We start from the raw sequence: 18,750 nt of genomic DNA on the forward strand, positions 1-18,750 counted from the left end.
ATGCTTGCCATATTTTTTGTCTTGGTAACTCTGAATTGTGGTTATAACACCCCTGGGATTTTTCCTTCTGGAGTTTTTATTGGGAAATAATCAGTGGATTCTTTCTATATTCACTTTGTCCTTTAGTTTTAATAGATCTGGATTGTTTTAGTTGATTTCTTGAAATATGGTATCTGTGGGGTTTTTTTAGTTTTAATTTTGAGGGAGTTCAATGATTCTTAAATTATCTCTTCTTGACTTATTTTCCAAATCAGTTGTTTCTGAGCTCATATATTTTACATTTCCTCTTTTTTTCAGTCTTTTGATTTTGTTCTAATATTTCTTACTACTTCATGGAGCCATTGATTTCTGTTTGGTCTATTTTAGTTTTCAAATAGCCTGTTACTTGAGTAAAGTTTACAATTTAAGCTATATATTCTTTCAGTTCTTTACTGCAGAGGTTTTAGTTCCTTTTTTACCTTTTGTTTAATTTTTCTAAGTCCTTTTTTTCCACTTTTGAGTCTTGACTTGTAGTTGTTAGTAATTTGCTCATTCTTTTGGAGGATTTCTATTTATATGATTTTTTTATATTTGTAGTGTTTTCTTTGATGTATTCAGCTTTCTAACTTTAGTTTTTAAATTGGGTTTTCATAACCAGGCTGCACACCATTGCTTCTTTGGTGAAATGGTTGGTGCTGATCTCACCAATGCTGACATCCAATGCTGATCCTTTCCCAGATTGGATCCTTTGGATCTTTGATATTCAGAGCAATGGATTTTGAGGGCACTGTATGGCAGGGGTTCTTAACCTCTTTTGTATCATGGACATCTTTGGCCTATGGGACCCTTCTCAGAATAATACATAATTCAAATTTAATTTAAATACATAAGCTTACTAAGGTAAATAATAAAACAATTAATTTAAATTAAATTAAAATAAATAAAATATTGAAATAGTTCTCAAAATATTTTTAAAAACAAGTTCACAGATGTCAAGTTAAGAATGCCTATTCTGAGGTATTTCAGGATAGAATATTGGGAATCTTGCAGTCTCTAGGCCTTGGGTGGCTTTTTCTTAACACTGCATAAGATACAGAACCTCCCAAGTCTCTCTGATCTCCTCCAGTCTTTGTCAGGAAGTTCTCTTCTTGTGTGGCCTTTTGACAAAGAACTTGCATACCTCATGGCTCTTGAGTCTGGCCTATCCCAGTTGATCTATAAAGTTGGGTTTGTTTGTCCACACTGGCACTTGTTTTTGTAGATAATTCTCTTTCCTATTTTCTGCCAGATTCTGACTACCTTTTTCTTCTTGCAGATTTGAGGTGAAAGGAGTCACTTATTACAATTTCTAATTGGATTTCTTGATCATTATTCAATATGATGTGAATTTCAGATTTCTACTTTCATAGTTGTATGGAAATTGGATTGTTTGCCTACATGTTATTTAACTATTGTTGATAATCCTAAAAAATTCATGGAGAATAGCAAAGATGCCATAGATTCATAGAGGACAAGTATAGTCTTACTTTTTTCCAAAGGGAAATAAAAAGATGAATTCCACAAAATTAGGCTGATTCACATAATATTGATTCTTGACAAAATTTTTAAAAGACTATTAAATTACTAAGCTGGTGAAAACTTAGAAGAGAAAATAATAATTACTAAGAACCAAGATGGATGATTCCTGAGAGCTAAGTCATGCTAGATTAACCCTTTTCTGCTTTGCTGGGATGCTCACCTAATGAAAAAGACTCTTTTAGGAGGCTATAGACATAGGATGTCTAGACTACAGCAAAGATTTGGCACCCTCTTATCAAATTTATTTGTTCAATATGGGAGCCATGATAAACCCAACGGATCTCCATTGGTCATATCATATCTGGGAGTAATATGTTATTTCTCTGTATCAAATTTTGTATTTACAAAATGGGACACAGGAAGAAGGAAGTACTTATTATAGTGAGATAGTGAGGAAACTCAAAATTTTGTCATCTAGTTTAAAGACACTGGGAATTTTTTTTAACCTGAGGAAGATCAATTATATAGGGGTACATGATAGTTCAAACATTTTAAGGAATGTTATGTAGAATAATGATAAAGTCTATTCTTCATAGATCTAGAAAGCAAAACTAGAGGTAAACATGACAGAAGGACAAGTTTCAGCATAATATGAGGAAGAATTTCCTTCAATGCAGTTGTCTAGAGCAACTTTCTGAGATGAGTCCCTGTCCTTTGAGTAAGTCAATAAACATTTATTAAACACCTACTATGTCCCGGGCACTGTTTCAAGATCCATATACAAATACATATAAAAAGAAAGCTGGTCTCTACCCTCAAAGGACTTATAAACAAATGGGGGAAGATAATAAACAAAAGGAAGCTGAAAAGGATGAATGAAGATAAAAGGAAAAAAGGAAAGGTGGGGAAAAAGATACTTGGCACAAGGGCAAAATGGAGAAGTTGAAAAGCTGGTGGGAAATGGAGAGAAAATTGTTCTGAGCAACTCCTTCCTTAAATATAGACCCTGAAGTCCATAATCTGGCCTTCCAGTCAATGGATCCAGTCAGAAGAGAAAAGGAGACTAATGAGATGTATCTGTTAGACTCCCTCAGAGATTCAATTCAGCAGAGGCTGGATAACTTTTAAATGGAAGTATTATAGAGGGAATTGATGAATTGAAGAGGAAGATGAACTAGACAAATTCTATGGTTCTTTCAATTCTGACACTCTAAGAGTCTATGAATTATTATCAAGGTTCTAAGACAATGATGAATGAAATTCAAAAGCAGTTATTAAGTGCTTACTGTATTCAAAGAGCTGGCCATACAAATAGAGAAGTAAGATAGTTTTTAAAGTCAAGAATCTTACATTCTAATCAAGGAAGACAGGTGAGAGATTTCAGTCACTCCTCAGATGAAGAGGTAAAATGGACCTTAGGTACAGAGGCAAAATACATGCTAAAGCATCTTCTTTAATGTCATTTTGTCATTTCCACTGATATAGTTATATTCTTTGCTGATGTTGAGCCATGTAACAATGCCTGAATAATTAGAACTTTCTTTTCCAGATCTTCAGTAGCAGAGGCTGCTGTAGAAATGAGGGATGCAGCATCCATAGAAACAGTTGCTAGGGATTCTCCATAATAGTTGCACCCTGACAAAAGACTGCAGGAGCTAGGCTAGAAGGAGATCTAAGGGCTGCTGCTATTCCCAAAGCTTTGAGGCTTGGCTGCCAAGTTCAGTGGCTGTTGTTAGTAAGAATATTAGGCTCCTTCACCTGTAAAATGGGAGTAATAATAACAACCCTCACAGAGCTGTTTTGAGAATCCAAGAGATACTATTGGTGAAATGCTTAGCACAGTTCCTCACCACAGCAGGTGCAAAATAAATGTTTGTTCTCCATCTCCATGAGTCTGAGGAACATGGTAGTTAAATTAGTGGAGGTGATGGCTAGACTCACCTGATAACTACAGCTTCCTGTTTCTCCCTCAGGATGCTTTACTGATTCAGTTTCAAAAGTTGATGATGATCAGAACAGACAGGTAGATTAGTTTATTGCTGGCCTAAATTATCATAATGATTACTTATGGCCTTGTATCAATCCACCAATATTCTCCTAAACCCCTTATGATCAACAGCCTGTATTTCTAATATGTCTAGACAAGGGTAGGCCTTTATAAGTCAAGGGATACGGTAAAGCTTGTGAAACGTAAGAAAGATTTCAAAACAAACCCTGTTTCTATCCTCCTGAGTCAGGTACCCCAAATCTCCTCTTCCCCAACCCATTAATTTTCTGTACTCTCCATAGCTCAGTGCTAGCTGGAGAGCTTTTTGGTATTTAGTGCTAAGGCTCACACTTTAACTAAATCCTTCAATTCCTGAGGATTTTACCACTGGCTTTCTGCTGAGAAAATCTGTTTCTAACTCAGAGTACTCTTAAAGGGATCAATTTTTTTCCTTCCTAGACATTTTAAAATAGCACTTGAATGTAACAGAATAGTTTTTTTTAAAGCACATTTAAGAAATAGTCCTCTAAAGAAAATCTCATTCTTTTCAGCCATACTACTCAACAAAAAAAATGAACAAAAACATTGTTTGGTTTTTTGATATATACAGCAACATTATTTTGTAGAATGTCATTTTGTTGTCAATTTTAAAGTTAATTTTCAATGGGAAAGAAAGTCATGGAAATAAAATCTTTTACAAAAACAAAAAGATATCTAAGGAATAGTCCCTCAATTACTTTGAAAAGAAATCTAGTTACATGACAGAGACCCAATAATAATTTCTTTATTATTTTTGTTAAATATTTCTAAGTTACATGAAAAAATTTTTAATATTTATTTTTTTCAATTTTGAGTTCCAAATTCTCTCCCTCCTTTATTCTTCCCCTTCAAAAAGGCAAGCAATTTAAGATCAATTATACATATGAAGTCATGCAAACATCTTTCCACAGTAGTCATGTTGCAAAAGAAAATACAAAATTAAACAATAAAAATAAAGCTTTTAAAAAGGATGCTTCTTAATTATACTAAATTAAAAAGGTTTTGTAGAAACAAAACCAATGCATCAGAGATTAGAAGGGAAGCAGAAAACAGAAAAAAAAAGTTTATACCTCAGGGTTGTGATCTAAAGGTCTTATTTCTAAAATATATAGAGAATCCATTCAAATTTATAAGAACACAAGCCATTCTTTAATTGATAAATAGTCAAAGGATATGAACAGAATTTTCAGACAAAGAAATTAAAAACATTTCTAGTCATATGAAAAAATGCTCTAAATTGCTCATTGATTAGAGAAATGCAGATTAAGACAACTGTAAGATACCACTGGCTACATACCTCTTAGATTGGCTAAAATTACAGGAAAAGATAATGACAAATGTTGGGGAGAATGTGGGAAAACTGGGACATTGATACATTTTTGGTAGAATTGTGAAGGCATCCAATCATTCCGGAGAGTAATTTAAAACAATGCTCAAAGGGCTATAAAATATGCACACCCTTTGATCCAGCAGTGTTTCTACTGGGATTATATCCCAAAGAGATCTTAAAGGAAGAAAAGGGTCCCACATGTGCAAAAATGTTTGTGGCAGCCCTCTTTGTAGTAGCCAGAAACTGGAAACTGAGTGTATGCCCATCAATTGGAGAATGGCAGAATAAGTTATGAATGTTATATAATATTATTGTTCTGTAAGAAATGACCAACAGGATGATTTCAGAAAGGCCTGGAGAGATTTACATGAACTGATGATGAGTGAAATGAGCAGAATGAGGAGATCATTGCACCTGGCAACAAGATTATATGATGATCAATTCTGATAGATGTAGCTCTCTTCAACAACAAGGTAATTCAATTCCAACAGACTTGTAATGAAGAGAACCATCTGCATCCAGAAAGAGGGCTATGGGGACTGAATATGGATCACAACATAGTATTTTCACCTTTTAAAAAAGTATGCTTCAATCTGTATTCAGAATTCATTCATTCATTCTCTCTTTGGAGATAAATCATATTTTTCATCAGTTCCTTTGGCAATGTCTTGGGTCTTTGTCTTGATCAGAGTAGCTAATTCTTCCAAAGTTGATCTTCCTTACAATATTTTTTCTGTATACAATATTCTGTTCACTGCACTTTGCATGAATTCATATAAATCTTTCTGAAATTCGGGTACAATAGTATGCCACAATTTGTGCAGCTTTTTCCCTAGTTGATGGCTTTTTTCTTTAATTTCCAATTCTTTGTCACCACAAAAAGAGCTGCCATAAACATTTTTTGTATTATTTTTGTACAAATATGTTCTTTTCCCTTTTCTTTTATGTTTTGAGCTATAGACCTAATAGTAGTGGTATTGCTGTGTCAAAAGGTAGTATAGTTTTATAGTTCTTAGGGCATAGTTCCAAATGGTTCTCCAAAATTGTTCAACTAATTGACAACTCCACCAACAGTGCATTTGTGTTCTACTTTTTCCACATATCTTCCAGCATTTGTCATTTTTTTTTGCATGTTAGCCAATCTGATAGGTATGAGGAAGTATCCCAGAATTGTTTTAATTTGCATTTCTCTGACTACAGAAAATCATCCCCAGGATGATACACTATGACCAACTGGGATTTATACCAGGAATGCAGGGCTGCTTCAATATTAGGAAAACTATTAGCATAATTGACTATATCAATAACCAAATTAACAAAAACATCTCAATAGATGCAGAAAAAGCATTTGATAAAATCCAACATCCATTCCTACTAAAAACACTTGAGAGTATAGGAATAAATAGATTATTCCTTAAAATAATAAGGAGCATATATTTAAAACCATCAGGAAACATCATATGTAATGGCGATAAACTGGAACCTTTCCCAGTAAGATCAGGGGTGAAACAAGGTTGCCCACTATCACCATTACTATTCAATATTGTACTAGAAATGCTAGCCTCGGCAATAAGAGCCGAGAAAGAGATTCAAGGAATTAGAGTAGGTAATGAGGAAATCAAACTGTCACTCTTTGCAGATGACATGATGGTATACTTAGAGAACCCCAAAGACTCTGCTAAAAAGCTATTAGAAATAATTCAGAACTTTAGCAAAGTTGCAGGATACAAAATAAATCCACATAAATCCTCAGCATTTTTATACATTATCAACACAATACAACAGCAAGAGATAAAAAGAGAAATTCCATTCAAAATAATGGTCGATAGTATAAAATATTTGGAAATATATCTACCAAAGGAAAGTAAAGAATTATATGAGCAAAATGACAAAACACTTGCCACAAAAATAAAGTCAGATTTAAATAATTGGAAAGACATTAAGAGCTCTTGGATAGACCGAGGGAATATAATGAAAATGACAATACTCCCTAAACTGATCTATTTATTTAGTGCTATACCAATCAGACTCCCAAGAAACTATTTTAATGACCTAGAAAAAATAACAACAAAATTCATATGGAAGAACAAAAAATCGAGAATTTCAAGGGAAGTAACGAAAAAAAAAATCAAATGAAGCTGGCCTAGCTGTACCTGATCTAGAACTATATTATAAAGCAGCAGTCACCAAAACCATTTGGTATTGGCTAAGAAATAGACTAGTTGATCAGTGGAATAGGTTAGGTTCGCAGGGCAAGATAGTGAATAAAAATAGCAATCTAGTGTTTGACAAACCCAAAGATCTCAACTTTTGGGATAAGAATTCATTATTTGACAAAAACTGCTGGGAAAACTGGAAATTAGTATGGCAGAAACTAGGCATGGACCCACATTTAACACCACATACTAAGATTAGATCAAAATGGGTCCATGATTTAGGCATAAAGAACAAAATCATAAATAAATTAGAGGAACATGGGATAGTTTACCTCTCAGACTTGAGGAGGAGGAAGGGATTTGTGACCAAAGGAGAACTAGAGATCATTATTGATCACAAAATAGAAAATGTTGATTACATAAAATTAAAAAGCTTTTGTACAAACAAAACTAATGCAAACAAGATTAGAATGGAAGTAACAAATTGGGAAAACATTTTTACAGTTAAAGGTTCTGATAAAGGCCTCATCTCCAAAATATACGGAGAATTGACTCTAATTTATGAGAAATCAAGCCATTCTCCAATTGATAAATTGTCAAAGGATATGAACAATTTTCAGATGATGAAATTGAAACTATTTCCACTCATATGAAAGAGTGTTCCAAATCACTATTGATCAGAGAAATGCAAATTAGGACAACTCTGAGATACCACTACACACCTGTCAGATTGGCTAAGATGACAGGAACAAATAATGATGAATGTTGGAGGGGATGTGGAAAAACTAGGACACTGATGCATTGTTGGTAGAGTTGCGAAAGAATCCAACCATTCTGGAGAGCGATCTGGAATTATGCCCCAAAAGTTATCAAACTGTGCATACCCTTTGATCCAGCAGTGCTACTATTGGGCTTATATCCCAAGGAAATACTAAAGAAGGGAAAGGGACCTGTGTGTGTCAAAATGTTTGTGGCAGCCCTTTTTGTAGTGGCTAGAAACTGGAAAATGAACAGATGCCCATCAATTGGAGAATGGTTGGGTAAATTATTGTTCTGTAAGAAATGACCAACAGGATGAATACAGAGAGGCTTGGAGAGACTTACATCAACTGATGCTAAGTGAAACGAGCAGAACCAGAAGATCATTATACACTTCAACAATGATACTGTACGAGGATGTACGCTGATGGAAGTGGATATCTTCAACATAAAGAAGAGCTAATCCAATTCCAATTGATCAATGATGGACAGAATCAGCTACACCCAGAAAAGGAACACTGGGAAATGAGTGTAAACTGTTAGCATTTTTTTGTTTGTTTTTCTTCCCAGGTTATTTTTACCTTCCGAATCCAATTCTTCCTTTGCAACAACAACAACAACAACAAAATTCGGTTCTGCACATATATTTTGTACCTAGGATATACTATAACATATTTAATATGTGTGGGAATGCCTGCCATCTAGGGGAGGGGATGGAGGGAAGGAGGGGGAAAATTTGGAACAGAAGGGAGTACTAGGGATAATGTTGTAAAAAATTACCTATGCATATGTACTGTCAAAAAATGTTATAATTATAAAATTAATTTAAAATTTTTTTTTAAATTTGCATTTTTCTGATCAGTAGTGATTTAGAGTATTTTTTATGTGACTATTGATAGCCTTTTTCTGAAAACTGTCTTTTCATATACTTTGATCATTTATCAACTGGGGAATGGCTCTTATTTTTTTTAGAAATTTGAGTCAGTTCTCTATATATTTTCAGAAATGAGGTTTTTTTCAGAGTACCTTCCTGTAAAATCCCCCCAGTTTTGTTTTCCTTTTCATTTGCTTTTAATTTTTAATTTTATTTGTAGGGGCAGCTAGGTGGCGCAGTAGATAGAACACCAACCCTGAATTCAGGAGGACCGAAGTTCAAATCTGGTCTCAGACACTTAACACTTTCTAGCTGTGTGACTCTGGGCAAGTCACTTAACCCCAGCCTAAGGGGGGAGGGGAGGGACATATTTGTGCAAAAGATTTTTAATTTCATGTAATCATGTAATCCTCTCTCTCTCTCTCTCTCTTGTTTGATGATAAACCTTTTCCTTAGATCTTTTGTTTTCCCATGTTCCCCTAACTTACTTATATCACCCTTTATGTCTAAATCATTTATCCATTTTGACCTTATCTTACTAAATGATATGAGTTGTTGGTCTCTGCCCATTTTCTGCCAGTTTTCCAGTTTTTCCAGAAATTTCTACTAAATATTTAATTCCTTGAGGTTACCAAAAATTAGATTTCCATGGTCATTTACTACTATGTATTGTATACCTAATGTATTTTATTGATTCACCACTCTATTTCTTAGCCAGCAGCAGATTTTTTTTAATTCTTATCAGTTTGTAGTACATTTTGAAATCTGGAACTGCTAGGTCAATTTCCTTAACTTTTTTTTATTGATTTCCTTGATATTCTTATTCTTTTGTTCTTCTAAATGAACTTTGTTACTATTTTTTTCTAGGTCTATAAAATAATTCCTTGATAATTTAATTGGCATGGAACTAATTTTTTTTAAAAAAAGCTTAGGTAGAACTGTCATTTTATTATCTGAGAGTAATATTTTAATCTAAATGATGATGACTAGGGGCAAAAATTTAAGAATTCATTTCTATAATGTACCTTAGTTTCTAGTGAAGAACAGTTTGAGATTATGTATAGAATAGATGTTACAGCAATGAGACTAAAGCAGTCCTCAAAATAAAGCATTTCTTTCTATCTCTAAAATAAATTAATCAATCAATAGGTATTTATTAAGTACCTACTATGTGCCAGATATATTAATACAAAGAATGAAATCTTTACTATCAAGGAGCTTATATGCTATTGAGGAAACTGACAAATACATATACAATGGAGAGTGGCCAATGAGCTCAGTCCTTATGAACTTGTGGAAAGTTGTTCAGCTGATGCAAATTCTTTTTTTCTATTTTATTTTATTTTTAATAATATTTTATTTCTCCTCAGTTACCGGTCAAAAAATTTAGCATTTATTTTTATAAGATCTTGATTTTCAAATTTTGCTCCCTCTCTCCCTCCCCTCCCCACTTCTGAAGATGATAGGCAGTTTGATATAGTGTATACATGTGCTATCACGTAGAACATATTTCCATATTAGTCACAGTTATGAAAAGAGAAGCAGATCAAAAGGAAAAAAATGAGAAAGAATAAAGTAAGTGAAAAAAATATGTTTAGATCTTTATTCAGAGTCCATCAGTTCTTTATTTGGCTATGGATAGTATTTTCCTTCTTAAGTCCTTTGTACTTTGTCTTGGATCATTGGGTTTCTGAGAAAAGCTGAATCAATCATAGTTGATCATCACACAGTGTTGTTGATACTGTGTACAATGTTTCTGCTTCAGCTCATATCCCTTGGTGATGTAATCTCTTTATGGATTTGGCACGTATAGATATTCTACAACTGGTTCCTAACTGTGTGATGAAGAGGAGTCTTTATTTGGCTTCAAAGATGGAACTCAAAAACTACTAGTTCACTAGATCTAGTCTCAGGGGACTGCTTCCTTTTTAGTGGCAAATCCCATTTAGTGAAGACAATGAGGGGAAAGTCCTTGGACTGGCTCCATCTGAGAACAACATGTGATTTGTGAATAAGGACCTCTCTTTGGAGGTTTTTTGTTTTATTTTGTTTGGCTTAGCAACTTTTCTTTCATTTTACTGGATGCTAAAACTGGGAAACTGAAATAGCAAGACTGGATTCCTAATGGAGCCCATCTACATCTGAGCCACAAAGAAAAGGCTGGTTGGGCTGGCTGATAGGGTGCCAGAGGGAGAATAACAAATAATGGGTCTGGAAATAGGTTGAAGTCCAATAGTTCACAAAGAGTTAGTCCAGCTTTGAGACCCCAAGCATTGACTGAGTCAAGGGATGCTGCATGTAGATGTGAACTCAGTGGGATCTGAAAGTGTGTTAAATCTGAGCATACCCAGAGACTGATGTAGTGTAGGGAAGCATGGACCCATCAGGAATTGTCAGGTAAATGTATTTCTGGTTTTTATATATCTTTAGCTCTTGATAAAGGTTAATTGATATTTATTGTTTAAGTGGAACTGGAGTGTTAGTCACTGGAGATAAATATTGAAGTGACATATTGGAATGGGGAGTTAAGCCAACAGCACTGGAGAATACCCATAACCCATTAATAATAGTTCTAGAGTCCTGAACAAGAGATGTAGCTGGAGGATGGGAGGCCAGAATACTCACTACAAGGATATAAGTACATACAAAATAAATACAGAATAGTTAAAAAAGGAAGAAAATAGCAATTAGGAGAATCAAGAAAGACTCTGTATAAAAGGAAATGTTTGAGCTATTTACTGGCGAAAATGAGAGATTCTATGAGGTGGGCATGAGGAGGAAATTCATTCCAGACATAATTGATGACCAGCACAAAAGTGTGGGCAGGAGATGGAATACCATGTGAAAACAATAGAGAAAAGGCCATTTTGGCTGGATCAGAAAATGCCAGAAAGAATCATGCATAATAAAATTAGAAAGGTAAAATAATATCCCAGAGTTTAGAAGGAACCAGTAGTGTTAGTTCACTCATTTCACCATGAAGAAACTCAAATCTACAGGGATTAAGCAACTTGCCCAGGAACACACACCTAGAAAGTGTCTCAGGCCAAATTTGAACTCAGGAACATGTTTCCTGACTCCAGGCCCTGAACCGTATCCACTGCATCACCTACCCACCTGTATAGATAGCCTCCTCTATTAGAATGAGAGCATCTGGACAGCAGGAATTGTTTTATTTTTCTTTTTGTACATCTAATACTTAGCATAGTGCTTTGAACATAGAAAACCTTTAATAAATGCTTTTTTTATTCATTCAAATCTAGCACTTTATTAACAAATTTTCTCAAATGAATATAATGCACTATTATTGTATCAAATGCAACAATGAATATGAGGAATATAGTGTGAGAAGACTTAATTGAACTGTAACAGAGCATAGGTTTGAGCTGGAATGGACAGTGTTTAAAATAAGAAAATAGAAATTATTTTAAAGTATAAATCAGAGTTCTCAATACAGAATTAATAAACACAAATAGCAGAGTAGGAAGAAAATGTATGTGAGAAGAGATCCTATATCCATGCCCTCCATCATAAATCACAGTACAGAGTTGGAGTTGGGAGTAGGAACATTGAATAGGACATCTACGTGTCCTAAAGTTCTCCAATTTTATTTCATGATTTTTTTTAACCTTATATACTATTATACCTTCTTATAGATTCAGCTGTAATTATTCTATAGCAAATAATATTTTTTGACATTTTTGGATTGCTGATGTTTAGGTAACTTTGAGATCTTTATATTATTAAAAATTACTGAGGATCTGCCCAAAGAGTTTGTTTCCATGGATTATGTTTAAAGATATTTACCATATTTCTATAAAAACTAATTTTGAATTTGTCAACCTTCAGAAAGTATTTCAGAGACTCCTCAGAATTCTCTGGACCATACTTTAAGAACCACTGACTTAGATTGCTCTATGAATGATAAAACCAGCAGAGAGTTATGACTTCTATAACATCATCACATAATTAATGATAAAATCAAAACTTGAATCTAGGTCCTCTCACTCCAGATCTAACACCACTATATTGTAATCCCAAGACCTATGCCAATTAGAAAGCAGGAAGTATGTGTCTTTAAAAAAAATTTAAAATGATGTCTACTTCACCCAATAAGTTCCTTCCAAATACCTTGGAGCATTTTTTAAAGTTATTATTCCCCATCTTTTTTAAAGTTATCATCATCAGCAATGAAAACAGTTTGTATTAGCTTTTAGTTGTTTTTAGATGGACATTCTAGGAATCTACAACCTAAAACCAACAATGTCAGGGCCTGAGTATTCAGAAGTCACAGTGAACTTACATATAAACTTAGAAATGAAGGCGATTTTATTTGATAATATTTACTTTACTTATAGAATCCTAAGTTTAGAATCAGAAGGGATCTCAGATATTATTTACTTGATTCATAGAATCCTAGGTTTAGAATCAGAAAGTATCTTATCTAAACCAGTATTCTCATACTTTTATTCTCAGTAACTTCTATATTATTAAAAATTATGGAAGATCTGTCCAAAAAGTTTGTTTATGTGCCATATTAGAAATAAAAACTAAATTTGAATTTGCAGACCTTCTGGGAAAGGATTTCGGAGACCCCTCGGAATTCTTTGGATCATACTTTGAGAACCACTGATCCAGATCATTCCCCTTTTTCTATGGATGATAAAACCAGCAGAGAGTTACGACTTCTATAACATCATTACATAATTAATATATAAAACCAGAATTTGAATCCAAGTCCTCTAACTCCAAATCTAACATTCTACTATACTGGTAATTCTAAGACCTTTACCTATTAGTATGTCTTTTAAAAAATAAAAATAAAACAAATCAGTCCATATCTTTGGGTTCCTCAGATATATTTTCTATTTTACTTGAACTAGGTGAAGGAGCAAAAGTTTAAGCCTAAGAAAACAATTTAGCCCAAGTTCCATGTCCCACAGTAGAATGATGTATTATCTTTCCTAGCGTGGGGATGGGGGAGGAGGAGGGGAATCATTAGGTGCCTGGTACCCAGAAACCTTGGTGACAGGAATCAATGGAATTCATGAAAAAAACAATAACAAGAGAGAGAGATAGGGGTTCCTTACTGAGTACAAGTGGGTCACAAGTCTAAGAAGGCTTGAGCAGGGCTTGAACAGGGGTTGTCGGCTCCGTCCCCGGATGTACCTTTTGGTTCCTGTTCTTGCTTTCCCGGCCAAAGTCATGGCCCTCTACTCGGTTCTTTGCAGAACCTCCGGCCTCCAGGAATTTGGGCAGAGTGGTACCGACATCACCAGCAGAGACTGCAGTCCCTGACGCTCCCCGGCTCGGCAATCTTGTGACTCAGAGCAGACCTGCTCCCCTTTTAAAAAGGAAGCCGCACTGGACCCAGAGAGCATGGTGACTGGATCACAGCAGTAGGTGAGTAAAGGCAAGGGCCATGAACAGGCCGGCCTTTCAAGGCTCAAGAAGAGAACCTAACTGGGCAGAAAGAAGGGAAGGGAGGAGGGTAGACGAGGCAGCTGGGTGCAGGATCAAGGACAAGGCCATACCACCTTCTGGCTTAGGGAGTCCCTGAGAGAGAGACCCTGAGTCCCAACAACCACTAGTTCTCAAACTCCCCATTTACCCACAGGCAGGCGAGTACTGTCCCAGAACCAGTGATCCACCTGGGCTGGACTGCCAAGTGCAGTCCCCTGGGGACATGGCATTCACCTGTATCCCTTTTACATCCATCAAAGTCAAAGAAGCAGCTCGGGGGAATCTGCTCTTGGCCACTTGTGTAGTTTGGGGAAATCCCTTGGGTTTATTTTGCTTTCATTGCATTGTAGAGAAACAGTTTGTTATGATGAAAAGAATCCCAGACTTGGAGTCAGATCTGGATTTTCTTTTTGCCTCCTCTACTAACTAACTGTGTAACTTTGGAAGTCACTTCACCTTTTACCATTTTGTTATTGTTGTTGCTCAGTCATTTTAGCAGTGACTTACTCTTTGTGACCCCATTTGGGATTTTTCTGGCCGAGATTCTAGAGTAGTTTGCCATTTCCTTCTCCAGCTCATTTTACACATGGGGAAATTGAGGCAAATAGTGTGTTAAGTGACTCACCCAAGGTCACACAGCTTGTAGTGTCTGAGACCGGACTTAAGCTCAGGTCTTCTGACTCCAGGTCTGGCACTCTATCCACTGAGCAACCTGTCTACCTCCTTTACCATTTTAGCACATACTCATAAGAGAGGACATTTATATAGCATTGCAAGGGTTGTTAAGCATTTTACATATGTTATTTTATTTGATGCTCAGAAAAACCTTATGAGATAGATGCTATTAATATCATCCTTATTTTATAGTAAAGAAACTGAGGCAGAGAATGTTTAAGTGAATTGTCCAGGGTCAAGCGGCTAGTGTCAGCTGGGCACTGTAGCCACTGTAATACCCCAGACTGGCTGGAACAAGAGTAAGGAAAATGAACTTTGAGCACAGGAGACAGGATAACATCAGTGGTGCGATTGGCAGAAATAGGGAAATAAATCAACAAAAGGAATTGGTTTGGGAGGAAAGATGAGAAATTTCATTTTAAACCATATCCAGGATGACATGTCTAACCGGGTGAAGGAAATGTAGGTCGTGTGCCTGGGACTAAAATTCAGGTAAATTGCTTAGATGAAGGATTTATAGAGGGAATAGCTCATGAGCTTGTCAATAGAGACAATATAGCAAAAGAAAAGAATAGGATAAAGAAAACTTTGGAGAATAACCATATTAAGACTGTGTAGGAAGGAGCCAATGAAGAATGCCAAAAATAGATTTACCACATTTGCCAACTGCCACGACCAGCAAATTGGGTTTAGGTAGGTTCTACCTACACTTATATTTCTGTTCTTAATCTCATAGCTTATTCCAGTGAGGACTGCTGTCCTCCTTTGGGCCTGTGTGCCATCAGAGTTTGCCATTGGACCCCCAAAAAGTAAGACGTTATATTCGTATTTTAATATCTCCAAGATTAACTTGTGGGTTTTTCTACCATCTCTAATGGGCTAAATTCTTAAAAATTAGATTGAGAGACATGTTAGTTTTTCAGATCCTATGATATGCTGATGGCTAATAAACGTTAATTAATCCCTAGTCCCATATATGTATAAATATGTGTGTGGTGTTATATTTTTAATCTCCATTCATCAGACAAAAAAGAAATGTTTCTATTTAATTAATTGTAAAGTGAACTGTGAACTACCTGGATAAGTATTGGTTGATCTGGGGAGAGGGGTACTTATGAAGAGAGTGTGTGTGTGTGTGTGTGTGTGTGTGTGTGTGTGTGTATGCTACACACACACACACATGATATTTAGAATAAATAATGTGATCAAAGAATAGAAAATTAAAATAAGAAATTTTATTTTGGTAAAAGGAAAAATGCGAAGGCAAATAAATCACCCTTTTTTCTATACTATATTTTTCCTATACTATATAATAGTGGATTACTTATTTTATCAAGCTATCCTACAGTTTTCAGAGTACTTTTCATATAAATGATACCATTTAATCTTCATAACCACTCTAGGCCTGTTTCTTACTCTCAGACATGAATAAATCCTATCCTGCCTGCCTACCTAGTTGTCCAACGTGACCCTTTTGGTAACTGTGTTTCCATCATTGCTCTCCAAAGCCTGTCCCCTCTCCATCACAGGTGGTCTTCCCTGGGGGACAGTCAGCAGCCTCAGCTTCCATGCTGCCTTTCACCTTCTTCCTCTTCCTTCTTCACTCCGGCTGCCTCCACGGAGGAAACAATGACCTCCGAAAGGACCTGAAGGGATTAAAGACTGAATTTGCTGTCCGCCTCTACCAGAGCTTGATGGGAAGTAGAAATGGGACAAACGTGGTCATCTCGCCAGCCGGCGTGTCTGTCCCTCTGGAGTTACTACAGTTTGGAGCCCGAGGAAACACCTGTTTGCAACTTGAAAGGGCCCTGGGGTATACAGTTCATGGCAAGTACTGCTCCAGGCCTTACTATATTTATTTGCTTAATTTCCTCTATTACATTTTCTCCTTTTTCCCCTGAGGAAGAGAAGGAATTAACTGATTTTTAACTTTGGCCGTGGGCAGAAGACACTAAGCCTTTGAGTGCACATTTCAGCCCTTTTAAGAGATGATTCTCAAGTAACACAAAGCTCCCTGGACCTTTTTGTTTTCCTAGAACAGTCCCGTTAGTCACTTAATCTAGGATGATGTTTATACTTTCTTAATGCTAAACTGCTTTAGCATTTATGCTAATCTACTATTTGTTGAAAAAGTCAACAAGAACCAGAAGAACAAATGTATAAAGTGGCAGATAGTCATGGGTCAATTTTAAGTCAGACTTTTTATTTAATTAATTCAACTCGGTAGTGCAGTAGATAGCTCCTGGGGAAAGCACTTAACCTCTCCTGAGTCTCATCTTCCTTCGGAAAATGGGGGTAACAGTGGTTTTAACCTCACATGGTTGTTATAAGGCTAGACTAAGATATAAGTGAAGTACTTTGTTAGATGTCATGCTATTTAAATTTTATCTATTATTATTATAAACAAAAAAGATTTATTCTGATGCAAATAATTTTTCTGTATTATTTTATTCTTGGTTTTCTGTCTGCCTGGAAACCAGATCTCTTGAGAGTCGTTCATATAAACCCAGCATGAGTCCTTGGGCAAATAGCAGCATCCCAGAGCAATATTGCTGACAGATCTCCGCCCCCCCCCCCCCAGGAGTCTATGAAAAGATTTCAGGGATCTCTGAATTTGGGTGAGGAAAGTAAATTATAACTTATCCTGATCTCAAAGAAGTCTCAGTTTCCCAAAGTTCCACAGATTCTTTTTATTTTTCTGCACTCAGATGCAACCCTTCATTTGTCTTTATAATGAATAATTTGGTAAATGGTGATTTTCTAAAATTGTTATTCTGGCTCAGCCTTCAGGTCATTAATTCAGCTGCTATGTCACTCATCTTCTGGGCAGACATTTATTTACCCTCTATTCCTTCATCAACCACTGACTGATTTGCCTTTTCAGCTCAGTCACAAACCTTGCAAATAGCATTAATATAACTGTCTGCTCCAATTGCTTTCTAAGCAATTATGATAGTAGCATACTGCAATGATTTCACCTATTTTATGGACATTTTCCATATGCTACTAAGGATCCTAAAGCATGTAAGATTTTGGATTTCAGCCACCCTTTCATGTGGAGGCAGTCCTGCTTTTACATTTTCCTGAACACAGAGAGAAAATCCTCTCTATTGCCCTTTCTTTATTGTACAATCATCTCAGTCTCAAAGGAATAGCAGAGAAAAATCTAGCTGTGCACAATCAGCTCATGTCTATACTCCCATTAAAAGTATTTCTGGAAAAGAATTAATTGATGAAAATAAACAAGAATACTTAGGGAGTTCCTTAATGGAAAGGAGGACAACAATGAGCATGTATATAAAGTGCTTATTTTGTGTTAAGCACTGTGATAAGCACTTTACAAATACTATCTCTCAGAAGAAAAGTTCCTGCCCAAAATTTGCTTTGAATACATATTTGCATCAGTTTTAGGCTCAACAATCGTAAGCTGTCTGGAAAATAATCAGGTGACATAAGGATAAGAAATTTAGGGTTGCAAAAGACCTTAGACACCACTGAGTCCCATATTCTTATTTTATAAATGAGGAAACCAAGATTTTGACGTCTGACTATTGATTGGAGGCCTAGTTTGTCTGTCATGTACTGGCAAGGTATTTACAACCACTCCACAGGGTGCTTAGGAGAGAATTAAACTGATCATGTTTACTGAATAAACATGGTGAGAAGAGCAGTCTTGATTTTGGAAATAAGAATGCAATCTTCTACAAAAGGTGTTCCAAAAATCAGTGCACTTTTAAGCTATTAAAGCTTAAAATTCCATTCGGTATAAATACTAATAAGAAGTTATGAAAATTCGAGATGCAAGAAAATAGAAACTATTAACTTTTAAAAATCCTTATTTTCTCAGCATTTTCCAAGATATTAATGATATTAATAACACAAACTCTCTCCAGTTAGAATTAAAGACTTTTTTCTGGCATTTCTAAAACTGGAGATTTTCATTGAAAAACTTGGAGCATCTAAATACTAG

General features: G+C 35.6%; 1 protein-coding gene across 1 annotated transcript in view; it reads left to right on the plus strand.

Moving 5' to 3' along the window:
• Nucleotides 1-16,342: 16,342 nt before the first annotated feature.
• SERPINE3 (serpin family E member 3) overlaps nt 16,343-18,750 on the plus strand; it is a 35,394-nt gene continuing 32,986 nt past the window's right edge. Inside the window, 1 exon segment of the mRNA XM_074302458.1 lies at nt 16,343-16,607. Within this exon segment, the coding sequence (XP_074158559.1) occupies nt 16,349-16,607 (259 nt within the window). The 5' untranslated portion in view covers nt 16,343-16,348.

Source organism: Sminthopsis crassicaudata, chromosome 3 (genome assembly GCF_048593235.1).
Source record: "Sminthopsis crassicaudata isolate SCR6 chromosome 3, ASM4859323v1, whole genome shotgun sequence".
Taxonomy (NCBI): domain Eukaryota; kingdom Metazoa; phylum Chordata; class Mammalia; order Dasyuromorphia; family Dasyuridae; genus Sminthopsis; species Sminthopsis crassicaudata.